General features: G+C 39.8%; 1 protein-coding gene across 7 annotated transcripts; it reads left to right on the top strand.

Moving 5' to 3' along the window:
* Positions 1-92: 92 nt before the first annotated feature.
* LOC117209345 (14-3-3 protein zeta) lies at positions 93-21,480 on the top strand. 7 transcript variants are annotated; one of them, XM_033451297.1, is made up of 5 exons: positions 93-234; positions 12,297-12,604; positions 13,357-13,480; positions 15,603-15,766; positions 16,214-21,345. In XM_033451297.1, the coding sequence occupies exons 2-5, from the start codon at positions 12,305-12,307 to the stop codon at positions 16,367-16,369; spliced, it is 744 nt and encodes a 247-aa protein (XP_033307188.1). In that variant the 5' UTR covers positions 93-234; positions 12,297-12,304; the 3' UTR covers positions 16,370-21,345. The 7 variants fall into 7 exon arrangements, with proteins under 7 accessions (XP_033307188.1, XP_033307186.1, XP_033307182.1 ...); XM_033451295.1 differs by lacking the exon at positions 15,603-15,766 and adding an exon at positions 15,024-15,187 and having other exon boundaries at positions 95-234; XM_033451291.1 differs by lacking the exon at positions 15,603-15,766 and adding an exon at positions 14,445-14,608 and having other exon boundaries at positions 100-234.
* Positions 21,481-21,684: the final 204 nt, after the last annotated feature.

The raw sequence follows: 21,684 nt of genomic DNA, 5'->3' as shown, positions 1-21,684 counted from the left end.
AATAATTGATGTTGTCAAATGCACACAAGCGAATTAATAGTTTGTCGATAGAGTTGAGAAAAGGCGGGAATGGTAAAGAAGTGTATTTCGAACGGACGGAAAGCGTCAAGTGAATGCAGTTCAAGATGGCGGCTTCCGCTCGTTGCGCCAGTGCACTCTGTGAGATCGTAGTGGACGGGAGCCGTTGAATACGCCGAAGCCTCGACTTTCTAGGCCGTTTGTAACACTCTAAAGGTGAGTCTTTTTTCAAACGTAATTATATGCGTGTGTACAAGTGAAGCAGAGGTCATTGCACGCAATGTCTTTTAAAATATCGCCCGTAAATAATACGAAGTGTAATTGAACGCGGATCGTGTAGACCCCGTAGCCATGCAGTCGCCTGATCTTTTTCACAAGTTGCTCGAAATAACTTGTAACTTGGTCGTTTTATTACATTTTCGTAGTCGAAATCGTTCATTTCGACTCGTTCTCGTTTGATGTACGTCATCATATCGTTTCGTTTATCGAACGAATTATCATTTTAATAAAGTTCGTTAGATTCCAGTACGATAAAAAGGTGGTCTGAAGGTAGTCACTTGCCGCTCACAGCGGATGCGACGCACGCGACGCGACAGCCCTAACGAACAAGATAATTGCCGCCATCTTAGTTGTATAGTTGGTGATGAAATTATACATTTTATGCTTAAAAAGAATCGAAAAAATAATTAGTTTCAAATCTCGCTCTACCGTATACCTACACGATAGTTAACGTATTGGCAGTTGTTTTCATCGAACATAGGAATTTCTTGATATGACAACTAACCGCGTAAGTGTTGGATCGATGTTACAACTAATATTTGCTTGCAATATTTGATCCCTTATATGGTTCGGAGAAATCGGAGATACATTGCGTAGTAGATTTAGCTTGTTCTCTCGCGTACAATATGTATTTGGCCTGCTTCCGCTTGAAATCGTGTTAAAGCACGACACGCGCTTTCCATCTTCGTAAAGGCGTTGTGCCGAGCACACGCCCTTTGACAGGTGAACCGATCATCGTGCTTTCGATATTGCGTCGACACATCTTGCCTGATAAACACCCAAGTCCATATACGTAATATAGGTATCCATCAATAGTAACATTCGATTTTAGTTCCCGTGCGTTAGGTTATGTATAAATTTATGTACTGTCTCATTATTGACCGACATAACACGCGCGCAGTTCATAATCGTCCATTTTTCTCAAAATATGTAGTACGTCATTCAGTTCCGTAAAGTATTTCCACGAAAAAGATTGGACGCAGTAACGCGCCATTCTCTACCTTCTCTCTTGAATTAGTTTATTATAGCGAATTATCTCTCATTTTTTGTGAACGGCAATTTTAGTAGAAGGTACTTAGGCATTTGTTCGTAGTGGAGGACCGTGAATTCCCTTTCTCGCATCTTTCTTTTACTCTTTCTCGGTCATCGAACAACTCGAATTGAGATAAAGTTTACTGCTTTTGCCAAGGTCAACAATGACGATGGCGATGACGATAGTACCGACGACAGATTTTCGTTCCCGTAAGCTTACTTATTAAGGCTCGCTCGTTATCATATAGGTGATGTGTTTCATAAGTTTGCCATTTTGTTATTTCAAGGTGTTTTCCATTCCATTTCTAAATTTATTGGAAAAGTCGTAAACATCGTTGGCACGGTAATTCTATCGATTCATGTCAACGTTCTACTCCTTCTTTTTTCCAGTCTGACCGTCCCTTCGTTCGATCATCATTCCCACCTTTCTCTTATTTTTTTCTTTCCATAATTCGGTAATTTGGCGTGCAACTATTGTAAGTTCGAATTTGAAATGAAAACCCCCGAAATAACGCGAGAAAAGCTTCGAATGATAGTTGTCGCGCTAAGTTTATAAGTAATAATAAATTGGCGAGTATGCGTGCGGTCTCGAGTTGTTGATCGGTATGCTCAAGAATTTGATCGAGCAGTAGCAGGGGGTTGTTCTTGCTGAACGCTACCCTTATCTACCATTGTTCGTTCTTTTAACGTGACGCTATAAACTAAACGGCTAAAACTAGTCGGTTAAAAACAAACAAGTTCTTGCTTGTTAGAGGTTGAAGAAAGTCTCGGTGGTCGTGTTGTTACATGTAGTGTTATATATCAAGGACAACTGTCAATGAGAGAAAACGGTAATTAAACGCGTTATCGAACGGGTAGTCAGCTATCGATTTTATGGTTCTATGGACGGACCATAGGTATAACACTTTGTGGCTGCGATCGAAATTTGTGGAAGTGTGTATGGTACGAGTATCGTGTACGGTCGGAAATTGAATTTTACCGATTAATAAGGTATCTTGGATACGACAAGAACGTCGCGTGTCTCTTTAATCGTTGTTCACGATCGTATTGCCATTTTGACGAGTGATCGCATCTGAACTTTTCTACATTCTCTTTACTGCTAACGACTAAATCGAGTGGTGTTTTCTTTTGTTTAAAAAGAATCAACTAGACAGACTTTCGATGAAATTATTAGTTTTATTCGAGTGACACGCTTGTTTATTCATTCGGAAATATTTTTACGTAATTGTTTATGTTAAGCATCCTTCCGCAAAATATCGACGTTATTTGCGAGTTATTGACGATAAGAAGATATAATCGTAGAGGTTTTTTATTAGCATAGGTGTGCTTGCAGCAGTTTGCACTATTCGCTTTTTCGTATCGTTCCTACGTTACCATGTTTTCAAACGTCTCCAAATTGGTTGCCCGAGTCTAAGACGTTCGAGCAAGCGTCGCATATTATCTTTTGTTCTTGTAGCTAATGATGTTTCAGTAACGTCGATATATCGATTCGACTAGTCGGTATTATAGAGTTTCAAAGTTTCGAAAGATCCTCTCGATTCAGCGAATGTATCGCGAAGTATCGTGTGTATCCGGCCAACTCGTGAACGAACGAGCTGAACCGAATCGAAGCAGCGAGCTTGACATCATTCGCTATTCCAAGACGGCTGACGCAGAAACTCGCGCGAGTTCATCCTGTATAGCTGGCGCTGTGTTTCGTTTCTTCGAATGTACGCACGCCACCTCTAACGTAAATACCAATTGCGCACGATGTTTTTTGCTCGATTTTTTCAAGAATAATCGGATCTGATTTTTGCTGATAGTCTGAGACGAGTAACGTGTCCGGTTCGATAACTTTTCGTACGTTTGATAGGATCTAGTTGATAGGATCTGAATCATAAATCTAGTGATCGATTTGTCGAGGCGGATCGTTTTGGTACGGAAACTATTCGGTTTGTATAAATCGTAATGCGGCAGGAGCGTTTGCGATTTTATCCCTTTTATCGACAACTTTTGCGTGCGGACGCGCGCGTGCGCGTGTACGTGTGTGTGTGTGGTCGAACGTGAAACTAGAAGAAGCTAGTAGTAGAGTAGCATAAAAGTCGAAAGAAGTCTGACCCGTTGCAGTCAACCTTTCCCCCACCTCGTTGGTGTGCTCGATGAACTCAAGTTGGCATAAGATTTCGTCGTAGGTGAATGAAAATATCGAGCGTAACGGAAGACGCGTGTATTAGAAGACGAGTGAATGGCAGCGGTACAAGCACGCACTTGCTACGTCTGTTGCCCGAGTTAGCCATTCGAACACCGGCAATAACAGCGTGTTAAATAAGCACGAGTTTTTCACATGGTTCACCCTTTTCTTCCTTCTTTTCGTTTTCCCTTAATTGTAAAATTAAACGTAAGTCATGGGAATAACAGCAAGATGGTCAAGGAAGAAGCAACGGAGAATGTGGATTTCGTCGAATAGATGGTGGAAATCATCGAGTTGAACTTGTTCGAAGGGAGCAGAGATACACCTGGTTGGAGATGAGAGTCGAAAAAATATAGAAGCAGCTGAAATATCACGCCTACACGTTATCCGTACGCTCTACCACCTGTAGTACGCGTTGTTGATGGTTCGCAAAAGCTCGCCCTTTATACGCATTTCAATCGGAAACTGGTTGCCGATGTCTGGCGCGTTGACACGGCTCTCCACTACCATCGTTTTATTTGCATTGCGTCGTAAATACAAATGTTTCTTACGCTTTCTCACGTACCTATAACTCGCACTTTGCTCGCTCATCGTTCCTACTCGTTGGTTTCTCGATATATTATCAAATCTTGTAGAACACAGCAATAAAAATAGCATGGTGCATATACTATTGAAAATCAATAACGAAATATCCTCGAGTCTGGCGACTACGCCCGGTGCCTCGACGACGCGACGAGGTAATGGAGAATTTCGTTAGGCACGACGAAGCTTGAAAAATACGAGGACAGTTTTAAGCCGGTCCACCTGTACAAGGTCAGTGTCGTAACAGTTACGCTTCCTCTATCCTCGATGGCCTGCACTTCTCTCTTTTTTCTTCGTTTCATTCGATACGTTTATATCGATCATCTATTCTCGAAAAGGCGTATTCAAGTTGGTTCTTCGCGTGAAACGAGAAACTCGTTCATGGCCGACCGACGATCAAACGAGCTCTTTTGCCTTATCGGTTGCTACCGACGTGCTGCGAAAAACCGCTCGTTTCTGCGTCAAATATTTGCCCGTCTGCAAACGCGGAACAGAGAAAAAGCAGCGATATCGTTTAACCGTATCCCTCTTACATATTTCGGCTGAATTTAATCTAAAAGAAGTCACTCGTGAATAAGCTGGTTTGTCATCTGGAAATCGAAAATTGCGAAGTTCTTGCAGTTACCGCGCTCGCATGACGCTCGTCGAACGACTTGCTCTCTTCGGTAATATCGCGCGCTCTTAAACGTTTGACACGCACTGTGCTTCACGTAACACCGTGCATCACTATACGCACCTTGATGCGCAGTCCGTCGCAACTTATTTCACCCGATCTTCCAACGGTTGTCAACCATACCCACGTTCGCTCGCTCTACTGCACAGTCTATGATGCAATTTATTTCACGCTTATCGCATATCGTATTATTCTATAATGTCCTTTCGAATCTAACGTGTTTATCGGAATATTACATACTTCGTGCCGTACGAATCGAAAGCGTGAAATCTAATCTCTTGTTGTTTCGCACTGTACGAAGAGTGATATCGATAGAGTCGTAATGACAGTAACTAAATTACTTCGCTACTTCTCAACGTCTTACCGCTATGGATTCGAAATTAGAAGAATTCCTTCGTATTTGCTACCGAGTTTCTATTACGTGCAATAAGAAGACGGTCGAATCGAGACGGCAAGTTCACGCGTTGCCCATCTGTTTCTCTCTCATGTTTGTATCAACGTACTTACGTTATGCATGCGGAGCTACTATTTTACTTCATTGTTTGCCATCGAATTACCTGTCGTTTCGTATGAAACGTTCAAACGTTAAATTCAGTGGTATCGATACGCTACCTACCACTAATAACAAGCAATGATAAATCGACGAAAGAATCAAACGAAAACGTAACGCTTGAACTTGTCTCTTATTTTCTCGATTACTATCGATCGACTCGTTGCGACTCGTTTCTTTGGTCATCGTCAATGTGTAAGAGCAAGCATGTCAAAGGCGACTCATTTTAAGGATTGCCAAAGACAATTAGCTTGATGCTACTCTGCTTTCGATTGGTTTATGATAGGTATTTGGACTGCCTGTTATGGCCAGTGAAAGTGCGAATAACAATGTTAGATGCTAAACGACAGCTAGTGATGTCTGATCGCATAGCTTTCAAATGTCGAAAGTTTGATCGTTTGAAAGAGAAGAGTTTAAAGGATCGCAAGCAGCTCAAGGTTACGTTGTCTTAATTAAAGGATAGGAAGATTGTTCCTACAAGTGTATGATGATCGCGAAATGGAAGCCAGAGGTTGCTTCGTTGTAAAAGAACTATGAAAAACGGTACAACGCTTAGGACAAAGAAGCATTACGATTTAATGCACGGTTGAATGATTCAGCCACGAACTATATTATCGGTTTATCTGTTTCTTTTACCAAAAAATTTCTCAGAAACAATTGGTCGAAATAAATACCCTATTTCTACAAGATTCGGCAAAGAATGGCAAAACGGCATTAGCAGAGGTGGGGGTGAGCAATGGAAAATGGTGGCCAAGGCAGAAGGGCGGGTCGGTTGCAGGGGTTGCGCGCGCCTCCGCAGATCAATATTTCATTTTAGCTTCGCCAACCAGCTAAAGAGTAAAGGAGACGAAAACTACCTACCTCTTCTTGTACGCGTCTTCTCGATACAACCATTGTATTCTACATAATTACCACTTTTTCTATACTCGTATTCTCGTTGATACGAATCGTCCACATTTGTCTTTTTTTCCTTATCGAACCAAATGCATTCCTATTTTTAATTTGTCTTTTTTTCCTGCTTGTCTTCTCCTTCTCTCTCCCTCTTTTTTCACCTCATATATTGTAGATTTACCGGAAAAAAATCAAAATATATGCACCTGCGTTCGTGACGTGAATCTGTATGAAAATTCAGAAATTATTGAAAAGAGCGAACCTCGAGGCCAGAAGATTTTGCGGAATGCCGTTTTACCGTTTAATACGTACTGCAATTGATTTTACGTTTACGTACTTAGGCTACGAGTTGGCGAACCATACGACGAAAAGTAGTTTCATTTAAAATGAAAATAGAAATCAATCGATATCTTTGGATGTTTATTTGATACATCGTATATTTTCAAAATGATTCGCCGGCAAGAACTGCGTATCACGTGATGATACACGTGTTTTCGCGTCACGTTGAGGATTTGATTTTACGCGCAAGTTCAATTTTCACTGTTCGCATACATTTTTATTAAAATGGAAAATGGTTTCGTCATTCGAATCTTTTCGAAGTGTTTTTTCTAAAAGTATCGTAATAATTATATAAATGCAATTAATTATGCATACAAATAAACGTATGAAACGTTAATATATACGTGAAAATATATATGTACATATATAACACATCGATAAAAAATTATTACGACTTTTCACGATTTCAATTTTTCACTGATTCGAAACAACCATGGAAAATAACATTTTGGTAACTTATACAGCGTAATTAACGAAAAATAAAAAGTATGAGAGAAGTGGACTTGACGTAAAAAGCGATGGAGAAAAGGATGTACCTATCCGATTGATTTAATTCGAGAAAACAAGTTTGAAGGGATATGAGGCAGGAAGAAAGAAAAGAAACTACAAGAGAAGAGAAGAGAGGAGAAGGGAAGGGAAAGGAAAGGAATGAAAAAAGAAAGAGCAATGATATAGAATGCATGCGAAAGAGATATTGAAAGTATATATGCAGAATATATAACGCGTAGCGCTGCGTAGCGCAGCGCAATACGACGCTACGCATCGTATTCCATGGCTGGCGTCCCGGGACAGGGACAACCGTGCGCCACTGCCCCACCCAACCTTTCAAGCCGGCCATGCTGGGCGAACCGATCAATACTTCGGCTCGGTCACGAAGGAAACCGAGGGAAACCGACCTAGGACGAGTAAAACCGAATGCGGACGAGTCCGGGCACGAGGCGCGCCGAGTCCCCACCACGAGCAGCGTTGCCGGCTCAGTCGTGCGGGAGTGGTCACTGAGGGATGTGTGGTACCGTAACTGAGTGACTGAGGAAAAAGACCCGGCGTAGTTTCTCCGCGTAATACGCTCTCGCTCTTTACCCCCCTGAACAAAAAAGAACTAGCAGTACCGAGAGTCTAGTCAGTTTTCGGCCCCCCTCCCGATTTTACGCGAAACTACGGAATACGCTGATCGTATATTTATTTAAGTATTTATTGTACAAAAGACTTTAAATATAGGTAAGACTGCGACGATTCGTTGCTCTGCTTCTTTTCTATAAGTCTATGTCTCGCATTTACTTTTCTGCTCTATCTTTCGAGTTTCTCTCTCGATTTACTTAAATCTCTAATTATTTTCTACCTATTTAGTTTTTTTTTTTATCTTTTTCGTTTGACTTCGTTCTTTGCCATGCATGCCAAGGCACAAGTGATTGCTTCCGTATCTCCTTTATTCGAACCTCCTTCTTGCAGGCCGTATTAGTATTTCGAGAATGTGCTGGAAATTTCGCTTTGTGTCGCGTTTTCCTACGATTAAACTAACGAGTCAAGGAGAGTGAATCGGTTATCGATCTCTGCGGTATAATACTGCGACGCAGTAGAATCGAAGTGAATCGGCGCGGTCTCCGCAATGACGCCGATTCGTTTTTCGCCGGAAGCAAGGTGTTCCCGTTGTTGGTTTCTTTGTCCTCGGCTTGTTCAAGTCCATATCGCGACATGAAGCGGTTGTGAACGCTTCGAGGACGGGGCGTGTTAACTAAGGAGAGAGAGAGGGAGAGAGAGAAAGACAGAGGGAGAGAGCGTAGACAAGGAATTTCGCTCTCGCTTCGTGAAAGTAGCGCCGTGGCGCTCCGTTTGACTGCTCCCTCTTCGGCTGAGATACGCGACTACGTCGAGCATAACCTCAAATCATTCATGATAAATGTACACAATTTTTTTTATTTCAAAGCGTTTCGCGCGTTTGACCTTCGGCCTGACAGCGTCAGTTTTACTCCTCACCTCCCACGGAAGCTACCACTTTGCGTGTCTAAATTGAATGTCTTTTTCTACCTCTTGAAACGTATTCGTGTGGCAACTGGTAAAATTTTATTAAACCTCCTCGTTTCCTCTTGTTTCTTTAGTTTATCAATTTTGGCTAATGTGTTTAAATGCGAAAAATAACGATTTAAAGTAAGCGTAATGTACGTTAACAGAATCGTAATTTATCGTACAGAATATAACGCGTAATATAACGAGATATAGATAGACATAGATAAATGAGAATCGGCCGATAAAATTCGTATTTTTATCAACGTGACAGAGATGTCACGTTTTTCGATCCGTGCGACATCTTCACTAGTATTCATCTCAGTGACTGAAATTATCGCTTTTTGGTGATCATATCATATAAGTTATTTCATTTTCGAGATTTTTAATGCAATGTGGGATTAGTCGTGGTAGGTAATGGATGGGGTCGGCCAATGGGGACCTATTTAGGACCAAATGCAAAGTTAATACGAGATGAATTGTAAGAATCGTTATGGCATTTGAAAGAAGAAAGATAAGGGTATGAAGAAATTGTAAAAGAAGCACGAAATATGTATTTCGCGTTAATCGCTCGTATCGTTTATCGAAGTAGGTTTGACCAAGAGAAGTAGACGTAGAATTTATATCGGTTAGTTCGAACAAACAGTTGTATGTATTTCGTCACGTTTCATTCGCGATCCGGTTGAAAAATTTGCGCCGGAAATATTTCACTGGCAACGTGGGATTTCTCATTAGTTCTCGTGTAGATCCGGCAACAGTGTCGCCGAGTCTCTGCTAACCTAAAGCCAGGTGATTGCGCGCGATTAAATATAGGACGTTGAATACACCTACCGGTTTAATATTTCCGTCCGGGTTTCTTCGAAGAAGAATTTGGCTGCTTGACCTTCCGTCTATCTACCGTCACGCGGATCGTGCTACTTGTCGAATAATCGACCAATGATAACAACCATACGAAATGATACGAAATTTCGAAGAAATTAACTCGTTCGATTCGCAATTTGCCATTTTAGTATCATTCAATTTGTAATATCGATTCATGGATATATGTTTTCTCCGAGATGCTCAATCGAATCTCGATTTGATTACTAATCCAGCTTGTGATTACTTACGTCGTACATAATTTTATCGACTATTTACACATTAACGTGAAAAACGATGCTCGATGAATGTATATCTTGTAATAAGATTTACGATTAATCGTTTTTCTTGAACGTCGTGTGAGCCAACGTATTCTTGAATATCTTTTTGCATGGTGCAATGTTCCAATCCGATTTATAATAGTTCATAGTAAATACCACGAACCGGAAGCACGCGAACAAGAAATTTTAGTCTAATTTTCATTGCCGTATACACATTTTTACAGAAAAACGGTAGTTTTTCTGGTGACATAATGTTCTCGTGTCCCAACAGTCCTATTAGATGAATGGATGTGAACGGCGATCGCGACAATAACGATTCATACGCAGTTTCTACGTCGTTATATTTACCAGCGTGATAAGGCGCACTAAAAGAAAACAAGTTTCGAAAAACTGCTCATCTGTTTTTCAACGTTGAATCGCACTCGTAAATTGGGTATGCGCAAATTATGAAAAATACGCGTGCGCCGCTTTGCGAATAATCGTTTGGAGGGAGGAGCTGCTTCATGGTTGCTTTATGACAATGATGTAAATGTTTACTGATTGATACGTAAAACACCGTTGTTCGTTACCCCTTTAAGTAGCACAGAATGCATTTCGCTCGAGGAATTAATAACAAAGACTTACCATATATCGCACATACACGAAATCGATCATGTTCCAGCTTTTAAAATTACTTACTTTGAATACCAATGATCGATGTTATAGCAGCGTTTCAGCTTATGATTAGAAGTAGGTTAATAAGAACAGCGTGTTTTATTTTCTTGTAGCAAATTCCAAATTTTTTACTGCTATTATCGCGATAAGTGATGGATTAATCCGTATTTATCGTATGTATAGAGATAGATCGTCGTATTCGAAATTACTTTGCTAATTGATTTTTTCGAGCCGTCTGGAATCTTAAAACGTGAATCGAACGGAGTTTGCGCGTTATTTGTGTGCACGAGAAAGAAAGGAGGATGATCGATACGAATGGGAGTAGAAAACGACTCTGCTTGAAGTCAAATGGAAACGTCGTTAAACATCGGTAGGGGAACGCGTAGAGAAATGATGGTATCGTTTCCGGTATAATCCGCGATTCATTACTTTCATTCTTGGATGCAGTTGTAATCGACGCGTACGCGTGAGAAGTATATAGATTTGCCTGTTACGTCGCGTCACAACGATGTTCCTTGCCGCCGTGACTCATTGGGGGAGAATCAGGCGCCATATGCGATATAGCTGATATAAAAGCTCCGTGCCGATATTATGGATTCTTTCTAGTTACTGTTGATCGTGGTCGATGATTTTCGCTGATTCTATCTATGAATCGATGTTCTTAACGATCGTTGAGATCGAGAATGTAGGGTAAAACGCGTACAAATACGAAACCGAAGATCTCGGGTGCGCGTGCGCGCGCACGGTCGACGAACGGTCGTAGAACGTGTTAAAAGGAGTCGAGATGTTTAGATGTGTGCCTACTACGGTTTGGCGTTGTAACGCGGTCCGATGCAGTGACTCATCGTTACCATGCGATTATATCCACGTTAGTAAAGATGTCGTTGAAGTTTTATTCTTTCCATTTATGCGCGATCCTTATCGATCGATCATTTTATGGAAGATTTCACAATCGTTATACTCGTTTCTATCCTGCTTAAAAATGTAACGGATAAAAATCGATCGAATGAACATAAAAATCTACCGGTATTAATAGAAACAGGAAAAGGAACGTTTGCAGCAGCTTGTGTCGTTTTGAACATAATCGGTAGGAATAATCACGCGATAACATCATTCCATTGGAAATAATTTGTTAGTTGAGTGCATAATTTCTAGACACGAATCGTGATAAGAGAGTATTATAATTATTATGGATATTATTGGATAAAAATGGTTGGAAATAGCGAAAAATTAATTAAAAGTTCAAGTTTTCAACGTGAAATAGTTTTATGCATTAAATCGATTGAATTGGTCGTTGATCGCAAGAGAAACGTAGATTCAAACAGTGAAATCCATTATATTCAATTCGATTTGATTTAGAACGTAAAAATGTTTGGTGTAGAGCTAAAGGTGCACGTGACGTTCATGGTCAAGGCTGAGAAAGACCGAATTTCTCTTTCGGGTAAATCCATTGTCAATGACCGTTACCAAACCGAATAAAAGGAGAATGTAACTGCGTTTTCGAAACATCTGCTCATCTGTAGCTTCGAAGAAGAAATTCCCTATTTCTTTTCGAAGAAGAAGGAAGAAAATACTCGCGACACTATGTGCGAACGAGGCCAGTTAGGTTGAAGCACACGCGCGCACGGCCCGAGTACGTCATACTCTGTGTTCTAAACGCGTCGGTGAAATCTATTCTCACGCGCGTACCAGCGACTCCCGGATAGATGAGAAAAGGAACTCAGCGACATTGAAGCCGCGAGTTAATCCAACTGTGTTGTACCGTTACGCCTGTGTCGATGTACGTTATGTACACACCTCCTCTCCTCTCCTCTCCTCTCCTCTCCTCTCCTCTCCTCTCCTCTCCTCTCCTCTTCTCTTCTCTTCTCTTTTCCTTTTCAGTAATGTTTTCTTCGTCCTTTCAATTACGCCTGACTGAATTGCCTCGTTGTTTGTTTAGCTCTGTATATCGAGATTTTTGTTTTCTAGCCGACACAATGTCCGTCGATAAGGAGGAATTGGTTCAGCGTGCAAAGCTCGCCGAGCAGGCAGAAAGGTACGATGATATGGCAGCCGCGATGAAGGCAGTCACCGAAACAGGAGTCGAGTTATCGAACGAGGAAAGGAACTTGTTGTCGGTAGCGTACAAGAATGTCGTTGGTGCAAGACGTAGCTCGTGGCGAGTCATCTCCTCCATCGAGCAGAAAACCGAAGGTTCTGAGCGCAAACAGCAGATGGCCAAGGAATATAGGGAAAAGGTTGAGAAGGAGCTGCGTGAAATCTGTTATGACGTATTGGTAAGAATTCCCTCCTTTTTCACTTCTCTTTTACACATTTTATTACGAATTATTATTATGCAATTTCGATTTGACGAATAACGAAATTCACATAAATGGGAAATGTTTGAGTATTTCCTTCTTAAGTGGATGAGACGCACACGATCAACTACGATACGTGCATTATTCTGGTCGGAACATTCTGATATGGTAGATTTAACACGTCCACGGAGCAGTAGCTGGCTTTTGGTGTTTATAAATGGATCGTCTTACATCGGTGAACGATCCTTTCTGTCGCGTCTGCGTATTCCATGGCTGGCAAAAGCAAAGATCGCTCATCGGTTTGGATTTCACGTGGCTTGATTACCACCGGCTCGGCTCCTTGTCCAATAGCTCGTCTTGCGATCTTTTCTCGTCGTCCAACGAGCGTGACAAAACTTGTTCCAGTAATCGCGAGAACATCTTTCTTTATCGCGATTGAATTTGCTTTGATAGCGATTAGCTTGATGCGACGTGTTCAAATATTCGAAACAAATTTACATAAACGCGTTTAATATTTCAAGCCGCTATAGCGACGAGCGTTTGGAAAACGGAAAGCACCGGAGTGTTTCCCAATACTCACTGGCATATTCGTCGTATACTCGCGTATATACGATGGAAACGGAGATTTTCATTTTTGCGCGACATCACCTATAAATAGACAAAAAAATCGATGTAAATATTTAAATAGAGGGGAAAATATGTAAAAATTGATCGCACTGTCAACATTGCAGGGACTCCTTGATAAGTACCTGATCCCTAAGGCTAGTAATGCCGAGAGTAAAGTATTCTACCTCAAGATGAAGGGCGACTACTACAGGTATCTCGCAGAAGTCGCTACCGGAGAAACCAGAAATGGTATGTATCTGGTAATGCGATAAATTACTAACAGCTATACAACTACAACTTTACCGATTCCGATTAATAATCACTGTTAGTCGAAGTTGATTTTTCATCGACGCTCTTCTAAAGCGTTAATACGACGTAAGATTTTGTTTTTTCTTTTTTTTTTTCTTTCTTTTTCCTTCTTTCTCGCGTTACAAAGTTTCTTTGAGATACATGGTAATTTGAAAGTAATTGCACTATCGAAGATACACTGTCTGTAATCTGACATTGAATTCGTACGAGAGAATCGATATACGTCTTTCTTCGAATAGAAAGGTGTCGCACAATGCTCTCGTACCTGTGACCGTCTTCGTAGTTGTACTTCAAAAAAAAAAAAAAAAAGAAAAAAGGAAGCACAGCTGCAACGGCAGGTGTTCTTCGTTGAAACTACTCTCTGATATATTCTTAGATTTAAGTGGATTTGAAAAATTCCATGACGCTCGTCCTATGTCGGAATATCTGTGTATAACGCGTTACACCTGAACAGAAAAACGTTCCTAAAACGTTGGTGGAATTTAACGCCGTATATTTTTCTCGATAATGACAAAAACGTCTGTTACGTTTCATTTCGCTCGTGTATATTCGATGTTAAATTCACATAATAACATACAGAAACAAGAGAGAGAGAGAGGTGTCGTTTCTTTCGAAATTAGTTTGAAACGCGGACAAGTCGAATTACGAGTTTCGTAAATTGATGTCGGTTAGCGTGTATCAGATCGTTCTGTATCTATGTTGTTGTCATTATTACTATTATTATTATTATTATTATTATTATTATTAATATTATTATTATTATTAGTATCGGTATCATCGTCACGTTATCTGCGAAACGTTAAAGATGACTATGTATCGAGGTACCATCGGTGTTAAATTCGAAATATCGACGATTACGAAAAGATTGAAATTTTGCTGATAATTTTGCACGTAATATATTCAGCCGTGGTAGACGACAGTCAGAGGGCATACCAGGATGCGTTCGAAATCAGCAAGTCAAAGATGCAGCCTACCCACCCGATCAGGCTAGGTCTCGCCCTGAACTTCTCCGTTTTCTATTACGAAATCCTCAACTCTCCAGACAAGGCCTGCCAGCTGGCCAAACAGGTATAATTCACAAAGGCGAGGGTTGATACGCATATCGATAATAGAGTTTACAGCAATCGCGGAAAGATGCGAAAGGATGGTGGTGATGCAGTGGAGGCAAAAAACATGATATTCCGCTTTATCGTTTATGGGGTGATGGAAGAGGCACTTTAACCTTTCCAACTTGTCGTGTATCTAAGCTCTGGTCGACTTCTTTTTGTTCGCACAACCGTATAGTACGCTCACGTACACCATAACGAATACTGTAAATGTTCGCGTAGAATTCAGGCGAGCTGGATGCTCGTTTCTTTTCCCGTTTCCTCTTCGTTCTTCCTATCCCGAGGTCCCCTTACATATATATCGCGATAGAGGGAGGTCACGCTCTATGTATACGTTTGTAGAAATTGTAATATGGATTTCCCGGTTTGCATTACAGCGGTAGTCGAGGATTCACAGAAAGCGTACCAAGAAGCGTTTGACATAGCAAAGTCAAAAATGCAGCCTACGCATCCCATCAGGCTCGGTCTTGCTCTCAACTTCTCCGTTTTTTATTACGAGATCATCAACTCACCAGACAAGGCCTGCCAGCTGGCCAAACAGGTATAATTTATAAAAACGAGGATGATGTCGGTAGTGTTCACAGCAATCGTGGAAAGTTGCAATAGGAAAGACGACGGCGGTGGTGATGCAGTGGAGGCAAAAATATGATTTTACTTTATCTTTCGATGGGAAGACGCTTTTACTTTTACAACTTGTCGGCGTGTATTCTAAGCTTCGTGATCGAACTCGTGTATGAATATTTAACCCGAGAAACTTAGTTGCGCACAGGGGTTGGATAGTCGCTCCATTGGTTCCTTCTCCCTATTTTTTATTCCTTCCGATTCCGACGTGCACACACACACACGCACACGCACACACACACACATACACTTATACAAATGTACCTCGACAGAGGTTATGCGCTATCTCGAAATTTATGAAAGTTATAATTTAGATTTCTCGGTTTGCATTGCAGCGGTAGTCGAGGATTCACAGAAAGCGTATCAAGAAGCGTTTGACATAGCAAAATCAAAAATGCAGCCTACGCATCCCATCAGGCTCGGTCTTGCACTCAACTTCTCCGTTTTTTATTACGAAATTATTAATTCTCCGGCTAGAGCCTGTCATCTTGCCAAACAGGTTAGGGATAATCGACAGTTTGATGCTTGGTTGGATGACTATCATAGGTTAAACAAATAAACGTACTTTATATAATTTACAATTGACATCAGTGTGTCGTGGTACTGTGCGGTAAATGCTATGTTACTGAGTGCATACTAACCCATAAAAAAAAACAACAGAAAGAAAGAAGCTCCTTCGATATTTGGTGTGATCATTGCTGTAATTAGTCTCCACTGTATCCGGTAACCATTCCGCATCATACGCATTTAATACGTATATGTTCGTAACATTTTCTATCTCTAATAGAAATTGGTTAATGCTTTGCACGAATGTGTGATCTCGCGTGATTGAAAGAATGCGGTTCCTGTAGTTCTGGCGCGATTGCTGAATAAAATCGTGTGTGTAAATTGAAATGAACGCGGAATGTACGTTTTATCCAGTTTAACGTTTGCATAAATGTTTTAGGCGTTCGATGATGCGATCGCAGAACTGGACACACTTAACGAGGACAGCTACAAAGATTCCACGCTAATTATGCAGCTTTTACGCGACAACCTCACTCTTTGGACCAGTGACACGCAGGGCGATGCGGACGAAGCACAGGAGGGTGGAGATAACTAACCTTCCTAAGCTTAAGTCCTTTCTAACCTAATAAGAACATCCTATTCTCTATCGTCCCCCCGTCCCTTGAAGTGCTCACCCATCCATCCACCCGAGATCGATTTATTCATTCGCCTGTCCTTTCGTCCTTCGCGTACCTCGCTGCCCTGTCCCTCCTTCCCTGTCACTTTTATTCTTTTCTCATTCCGTTTAACAATCTTCGTTATCTTGTCTGTTTTACTATCCTATCGCTCTTACTCCTCGTTTTATTATTCTGTCTTATCCCTCTTCGGGTTTCCCCTCTATGTCGCCCTCTATGCCTCCCATCCTTTCTCTCTCCCATCCTTTTCTTCATCTTTCCTGCCTTCCTTCTTTACGTCCTTACTTCCTTCCACCTTTCTTCAATTACACATTCGCAAGGGCAACGTCGCCTTTTTTCCGCATCCTTATTTTTTTAATCTCCTCCTCGAAAGTCACGACCTCTTTGTTCTAACGCGACCGCACACTGCTGCCAATGCCACCGCCACAGCTGTTACGCCCGATTCGAAAGCTCGAACACGAGAGAATCTCGTTCTCGACCGTATCCTTTCCTAAAGGATCGATTCACGTGCCGGTCGCTGAATATACTCGCTATTGCCACTCGTCAAAAGTTTTGAATTTGAGTATTCAATTTCAAAAGGAGTGTCGATCTACGACAGGAGGGGGAGGGGGGATGGAGAGAAAGGGGAGGGAGAGAGAGAGAGAGAGAGAAACGAAGAGAAGACAACAAAAGGCCAAGGAAAAAATTAGCGAATTTATGCGAAATTAACGTAGGATATTGCGTAACCACGCCTCGCGCGGCCCTTAACGAAAGGAAGCGGTCGAGTCGTGAGAGTTACTCGATCTCTTGACAACAAGTTTATCCGAGGGAAGCGTTATTGACTCGTGTTTGTGTGGAAGAACGGGAGAAAACAAATTGTGGATGAACAGAGGAAAGGACAGAGAGAATTTCGCAAACGCTGTCTCATCGTACAACGATAAGGTAGTATAAAAGATAGTATCGAAGAGTATAGAAGAGAACAAAAATGTTATATGTAACGTTATAAGAGAGAAAGAGGTAATCGCTAGTAGATTACGGGGTGTAAATGATGCTGTCGAAATCGTGACCGATGGAGGTAAAATGTTGAATAAACTAGTCTTTGACGGGTATGTAGAAACAGAAACCTGTATCGATATCGCTGTTCAGATGAGACGCGGGATGCGAGAAACAGCCACGAAACACTGTCACTACTCCCAAATCTGCTCACTATTTACCATCTAAAGTATCGCTAAACGAAACAGAGATTCGAGAAGAAACGAAGTGAAAGGAAAAAAGCACGCATGAATCTAATTACATTATATCCAGTTGTCATTAAATTAAATTTCACATTGTCTAGCAAGTACGATATTATTATACGAAGGGAAGAACGCAGGAGGAGAAAGGAGAGTAAAAATACATTAAGTTATTAAGTTCCAACACATCAGTGGTGACTTAATTTTTACATTTAATACTTTTTACATATTGCACGTTAGTAGTACACGAAAAAGTCTTATGCATACACACGCGTGCACGCGAGTACAGAATACTACATTTTGTGTGCATATTCGTTTCCTGTTTTCTATTCCATCTTTTTTATGTGTACGCGTACCCGTGTGTGTATGGTTTATAATTGACACGTTTAAAACGACTCTTTTCTTTTTAAATATTTTTTCAAAATTCGAATTTTTGTCCTTATCATAGTTGCTGTATTATCGAGGTGAGTGAAGCACATAACTTTAAGAATGCATTTTTATCCATCGTACGCCATGACCGTCCGTTGCTAACGCGTGAATATCTGAGAAGGAAGGGGACGCTTGATTTTGATTTCTTAAACAGCCAATCGATACGTGACTACCTCTTAAGAAATTTCTCTCGATATTTCTTCTGTCCTGATTTTTAACTACAATAATTCTCACAAGCTGTGATTCTCTTTCTCTCGTTATGCTCCGCCTCCTCCATTTCCTCTCCTCTCTTCTATCTTTCTTTCTTCCCCTCTCTTCCGTATATATGTTATAATATATATACATATATTATACACAATAATATATATACAACAGATATTTACCGGAAACTCGATTACTAATGTCATGATAAACGAAAGGAAAAAAAAGAAAACGAGAACAAATTATGTGTACGCGTGTAAAAAAAAAATCATATTCTCCTTAATTTTAACATACATACGCAAGTACGCAAGCATCTATACTCATTTGTATATATGTATGTGCGTGAGTGTATGCATGTATATATATTATATATATATAATCAGCTTTTTTTGTCGGCATGATCGATCTCGTGAAATTTGTCGATAGAGTTCGAGGATAATTCGTTATATCCTGCTATTTTGCAAATTTATATTAATAACTTTACAGAATTTCTTCTAAGCAGAGCATTATCTATGAATTCGGTTAATGCAAAGAAAAATGCGAAGTTGGCGGAATGAATTTTTTTCCGTTTGTTCCTTAACGGATAAAAGCTCCATTATAGATCTTGATCGATCACCTATATAGTGACCCTATACCATCAACCATCACAACTTATCAAACAACATGTTTCTTTTGGTATCTCGGGGTGACGTATTCAAACGGCAGATCACAAAGACGTGTAACGGTCTGTGATCGGCTCAAACGAAACCTTGATAAAAGGGACGAACGTTGCCATTTTAAAAATGGGAAGAGTCAAACGATAACGATAACGATAAATCGATCGCGTCCAAATGCAACGGATACGTTCGGTCCAGGGGCGGATTAACATGTATATATGTATGAATCAAGTACTTCTAATTATTTGAGAATTATGGCAAGTCCGTTTTGTATCTTAGTTAAATTCTAAGTAACAATTCCTAATTTTCGCCGATCGAATAAACGAAATTCCATTTGTTTCTATGTTAAAACCAATCATTCTTTTTTACAATATTAAAAATAAATAAACGTTAAATATTTGTTCGCTTTCGTTTCTTTTTTACTCTGTTTCTATTGTTACATAGTCGGTTGAAATCCTTAGAAATCCACCATCCGCCTCTGGTTCGGTCCATTCCATTAGGTCCTAATCTACCTGTCTCGGTAGAATGAACTCGACATATTCTTCGTCTCGTATGCATGGATACTTTTAAGTGTATGTAAAATACGCGCGCTTACCCTAAACACACAGGCGTAGACTTACATATACAGACACAAAACATATAATAATATACGTAAATGTTTACCATATGGAAACAAATAACGATTATCGGTATTACAGCGTGTGTTGCGTGGGTAAACGTTCCCCAAATATGTTGTACTTTTTAATGTGTCCATGTTTCTGTCGCATTGAACACACAATAGAGTATGAATGAACGAAGTTGGAGTACGAAAACGAGTCGATTTTGCAGAGGTATCCATAAAATCGATTCCGAATAGCAACGTGGGAAATCAGTACTAATCCGTAGATTACGATTTCGTTCGAAAAGTACCGATTGAATCCGTGATTGATAATTTTATTCCTTTTAATGTGCGTTTTCTATCGGTTTACGCAAGTATTAGTTACCGATGCAAAAGAGACTGAGAACTAAGAATGGTACGATAAAATTATGCAGAATGGTTCCCGAGAGAGTCTTCTTAAATCCAACTATAAATGAACCAGTTAAGCGAGTTCGGGTAGATATTATAAAAGGAAATTGACACCATTCTTTGAAGGCAACTACATATATTGTTCTTTAATACCGGTCTCGCGCAGCGCATCTTTAGTAATATTCAATTCCTCTTTCTTTCTCCTTGGCCCTTTTGGAATTCCTAAACCATCGGCGTTCCATCAACATTTGTCCTTATATCCTTGTTACTACAAGGAGCATTAATTCGTTGTAATCGATTTATATATCTTTTTCCTTCAATATTTTGATCTTCGAGTATGTATATATACATATATCTTTTTTTTTTTTTTTATTAATGACATCGTCGTAAATTTACTTTGTAGATAAAGAGAGCGAAGATCTCTTACGGGTTACGAAGGGGTGATGTACAATTTTTGTAATTTTCTTATTTGAATCCTTCCTGCGCTCATTTCCTTTATTCATTTTCTCGTTTCTATTTACTTTTTACTCGATCATTGTAAAAGTTTAGATTAGTGATTTGATTATCGAAATATTTATCACTGTGTTATAACAACAAATGGTAAAACATTGTCCTTCACTTTAATAATTATATAATATCTCGATTCGTAAAATTTCTCTCTCTCTCACTCACTCTCTCTCTCTCTCTCTCTCTCTCTCTTTTTCTCTCTCTCCTCGTGGAGAAAGCTAGCCATCGCAAATTTCAAATATTCATCCGCTACATTTTCCTAGTTTCCTCGTCCCGAGTTATGTTGTTCTATTTGTATTTATCATCGATCATCGTAATTGTAAATTATAATTATTATAAACGTTTACACGAAATAATAAATTCTGATAAAATGTCTCAGAAAAGCCATAATCTCGATTGTTCTGCTTTCCAGTATTATCAAGTTCTGGAAGGACAGTATATTCTATATTGAGTCAATAAGTCCAAAAACATAATAACGCTTACATCCTTAACAGTATTTTAAATACAGATTTTGAAAACTTGATTTCGGAGGCTAGGCCAACGTAAGCACAATGTTCCTATACAGTAAGAATTCTTCGTTATAATTAATATTATTATTATCGTTTTCATGCTCGCTAGCTTCGTCATAATTTATCTTCGGTATCATTGATTCGAGATCCATCTTATGTAGATACTGAAGAGAATTAGAAAATAGGTAAAAATAGGTTCGATTGGATGTGAAATGAAAATTGTTTGATATCATTTTCAACACTGATTCGAGCGAATAAAAGCCTAGAAATGGAGGGGATTGGTTTTTAATAAAACAGATTGTGTATTAACGATATTCACTTAAATTTAACCCTCTTGAAATAAAAGAAAAAGCAGTGTTGCAACATTTTGGTAACCTATATTGAAATTAAGAACTTAGCCATTGAATGGGTTCGCGATGTCTTTGTACATCTTGTTAACTTTCAAAGTTTATACGAAAATATGTATGTTTGTATATTCGACTACGAAAATATAGTAATTTAGTTGGCTTTTAATAAGTATCCGTATGTAGATCCTTACATTCTTGTGTCGCGTCATAATTTTTTATTTTTGCATACGTACTCGCATACGTGCATTTTTTCAAGAAAAGAATCCTACTGCAAAATAATTATACAAGTCTTTACATACAATCGACGTAGTTGATAAAGGAACTTTCTATTTTCTTCAAATATCTAGATTCTCTTTATTTCTTTGTCGTT

Source organism: Bombus bifarius, unplaced genomic scaffold, assembly GCF_011952205.1.
Source record: "Bombus bifarius isolate JDL3187 unplaced genomic scaffold, Bbif_JDL3187 scf7180000008176, whole genome shotgun sequence".
In the NCBI taxonomy this organism is placed as follows: Eukaryota; Metazoa; Arthropoda; class Insecta; order Hymenoptera; family Apidae; genus Bombus; species Bombus bifarius.
Note: the sequence above shows the minus strand (reverse complement) of the source record. Positions and strands in the feature narration are given on the sequence as shown.

Excerpts from the sequence above, each read along its gene's own strand:
- LOC117209345 (XM_033451292.1), top strand. The coding sequence starts at position 12,305 with ATGTCCGTCGATAAGGAGGAATTGGTTCAGCGTGCAAAGCTCGCCGAG. Across the intron at positions 12,605-13,356 it reads AAATCTGTTATGACGTATTG|GGACTCCTTGATAAGTACCT; the intron begins GTAAGAATTCCC and ends TCAACATTGCAG. Across the intron at positions 13,481-14,444 it reads TACCGGAGAAACCAGAAATG|CCGTGGTAGACGACAGTCAG; the intron begins GTATGTATCTGG and ends TAATATATTCAG.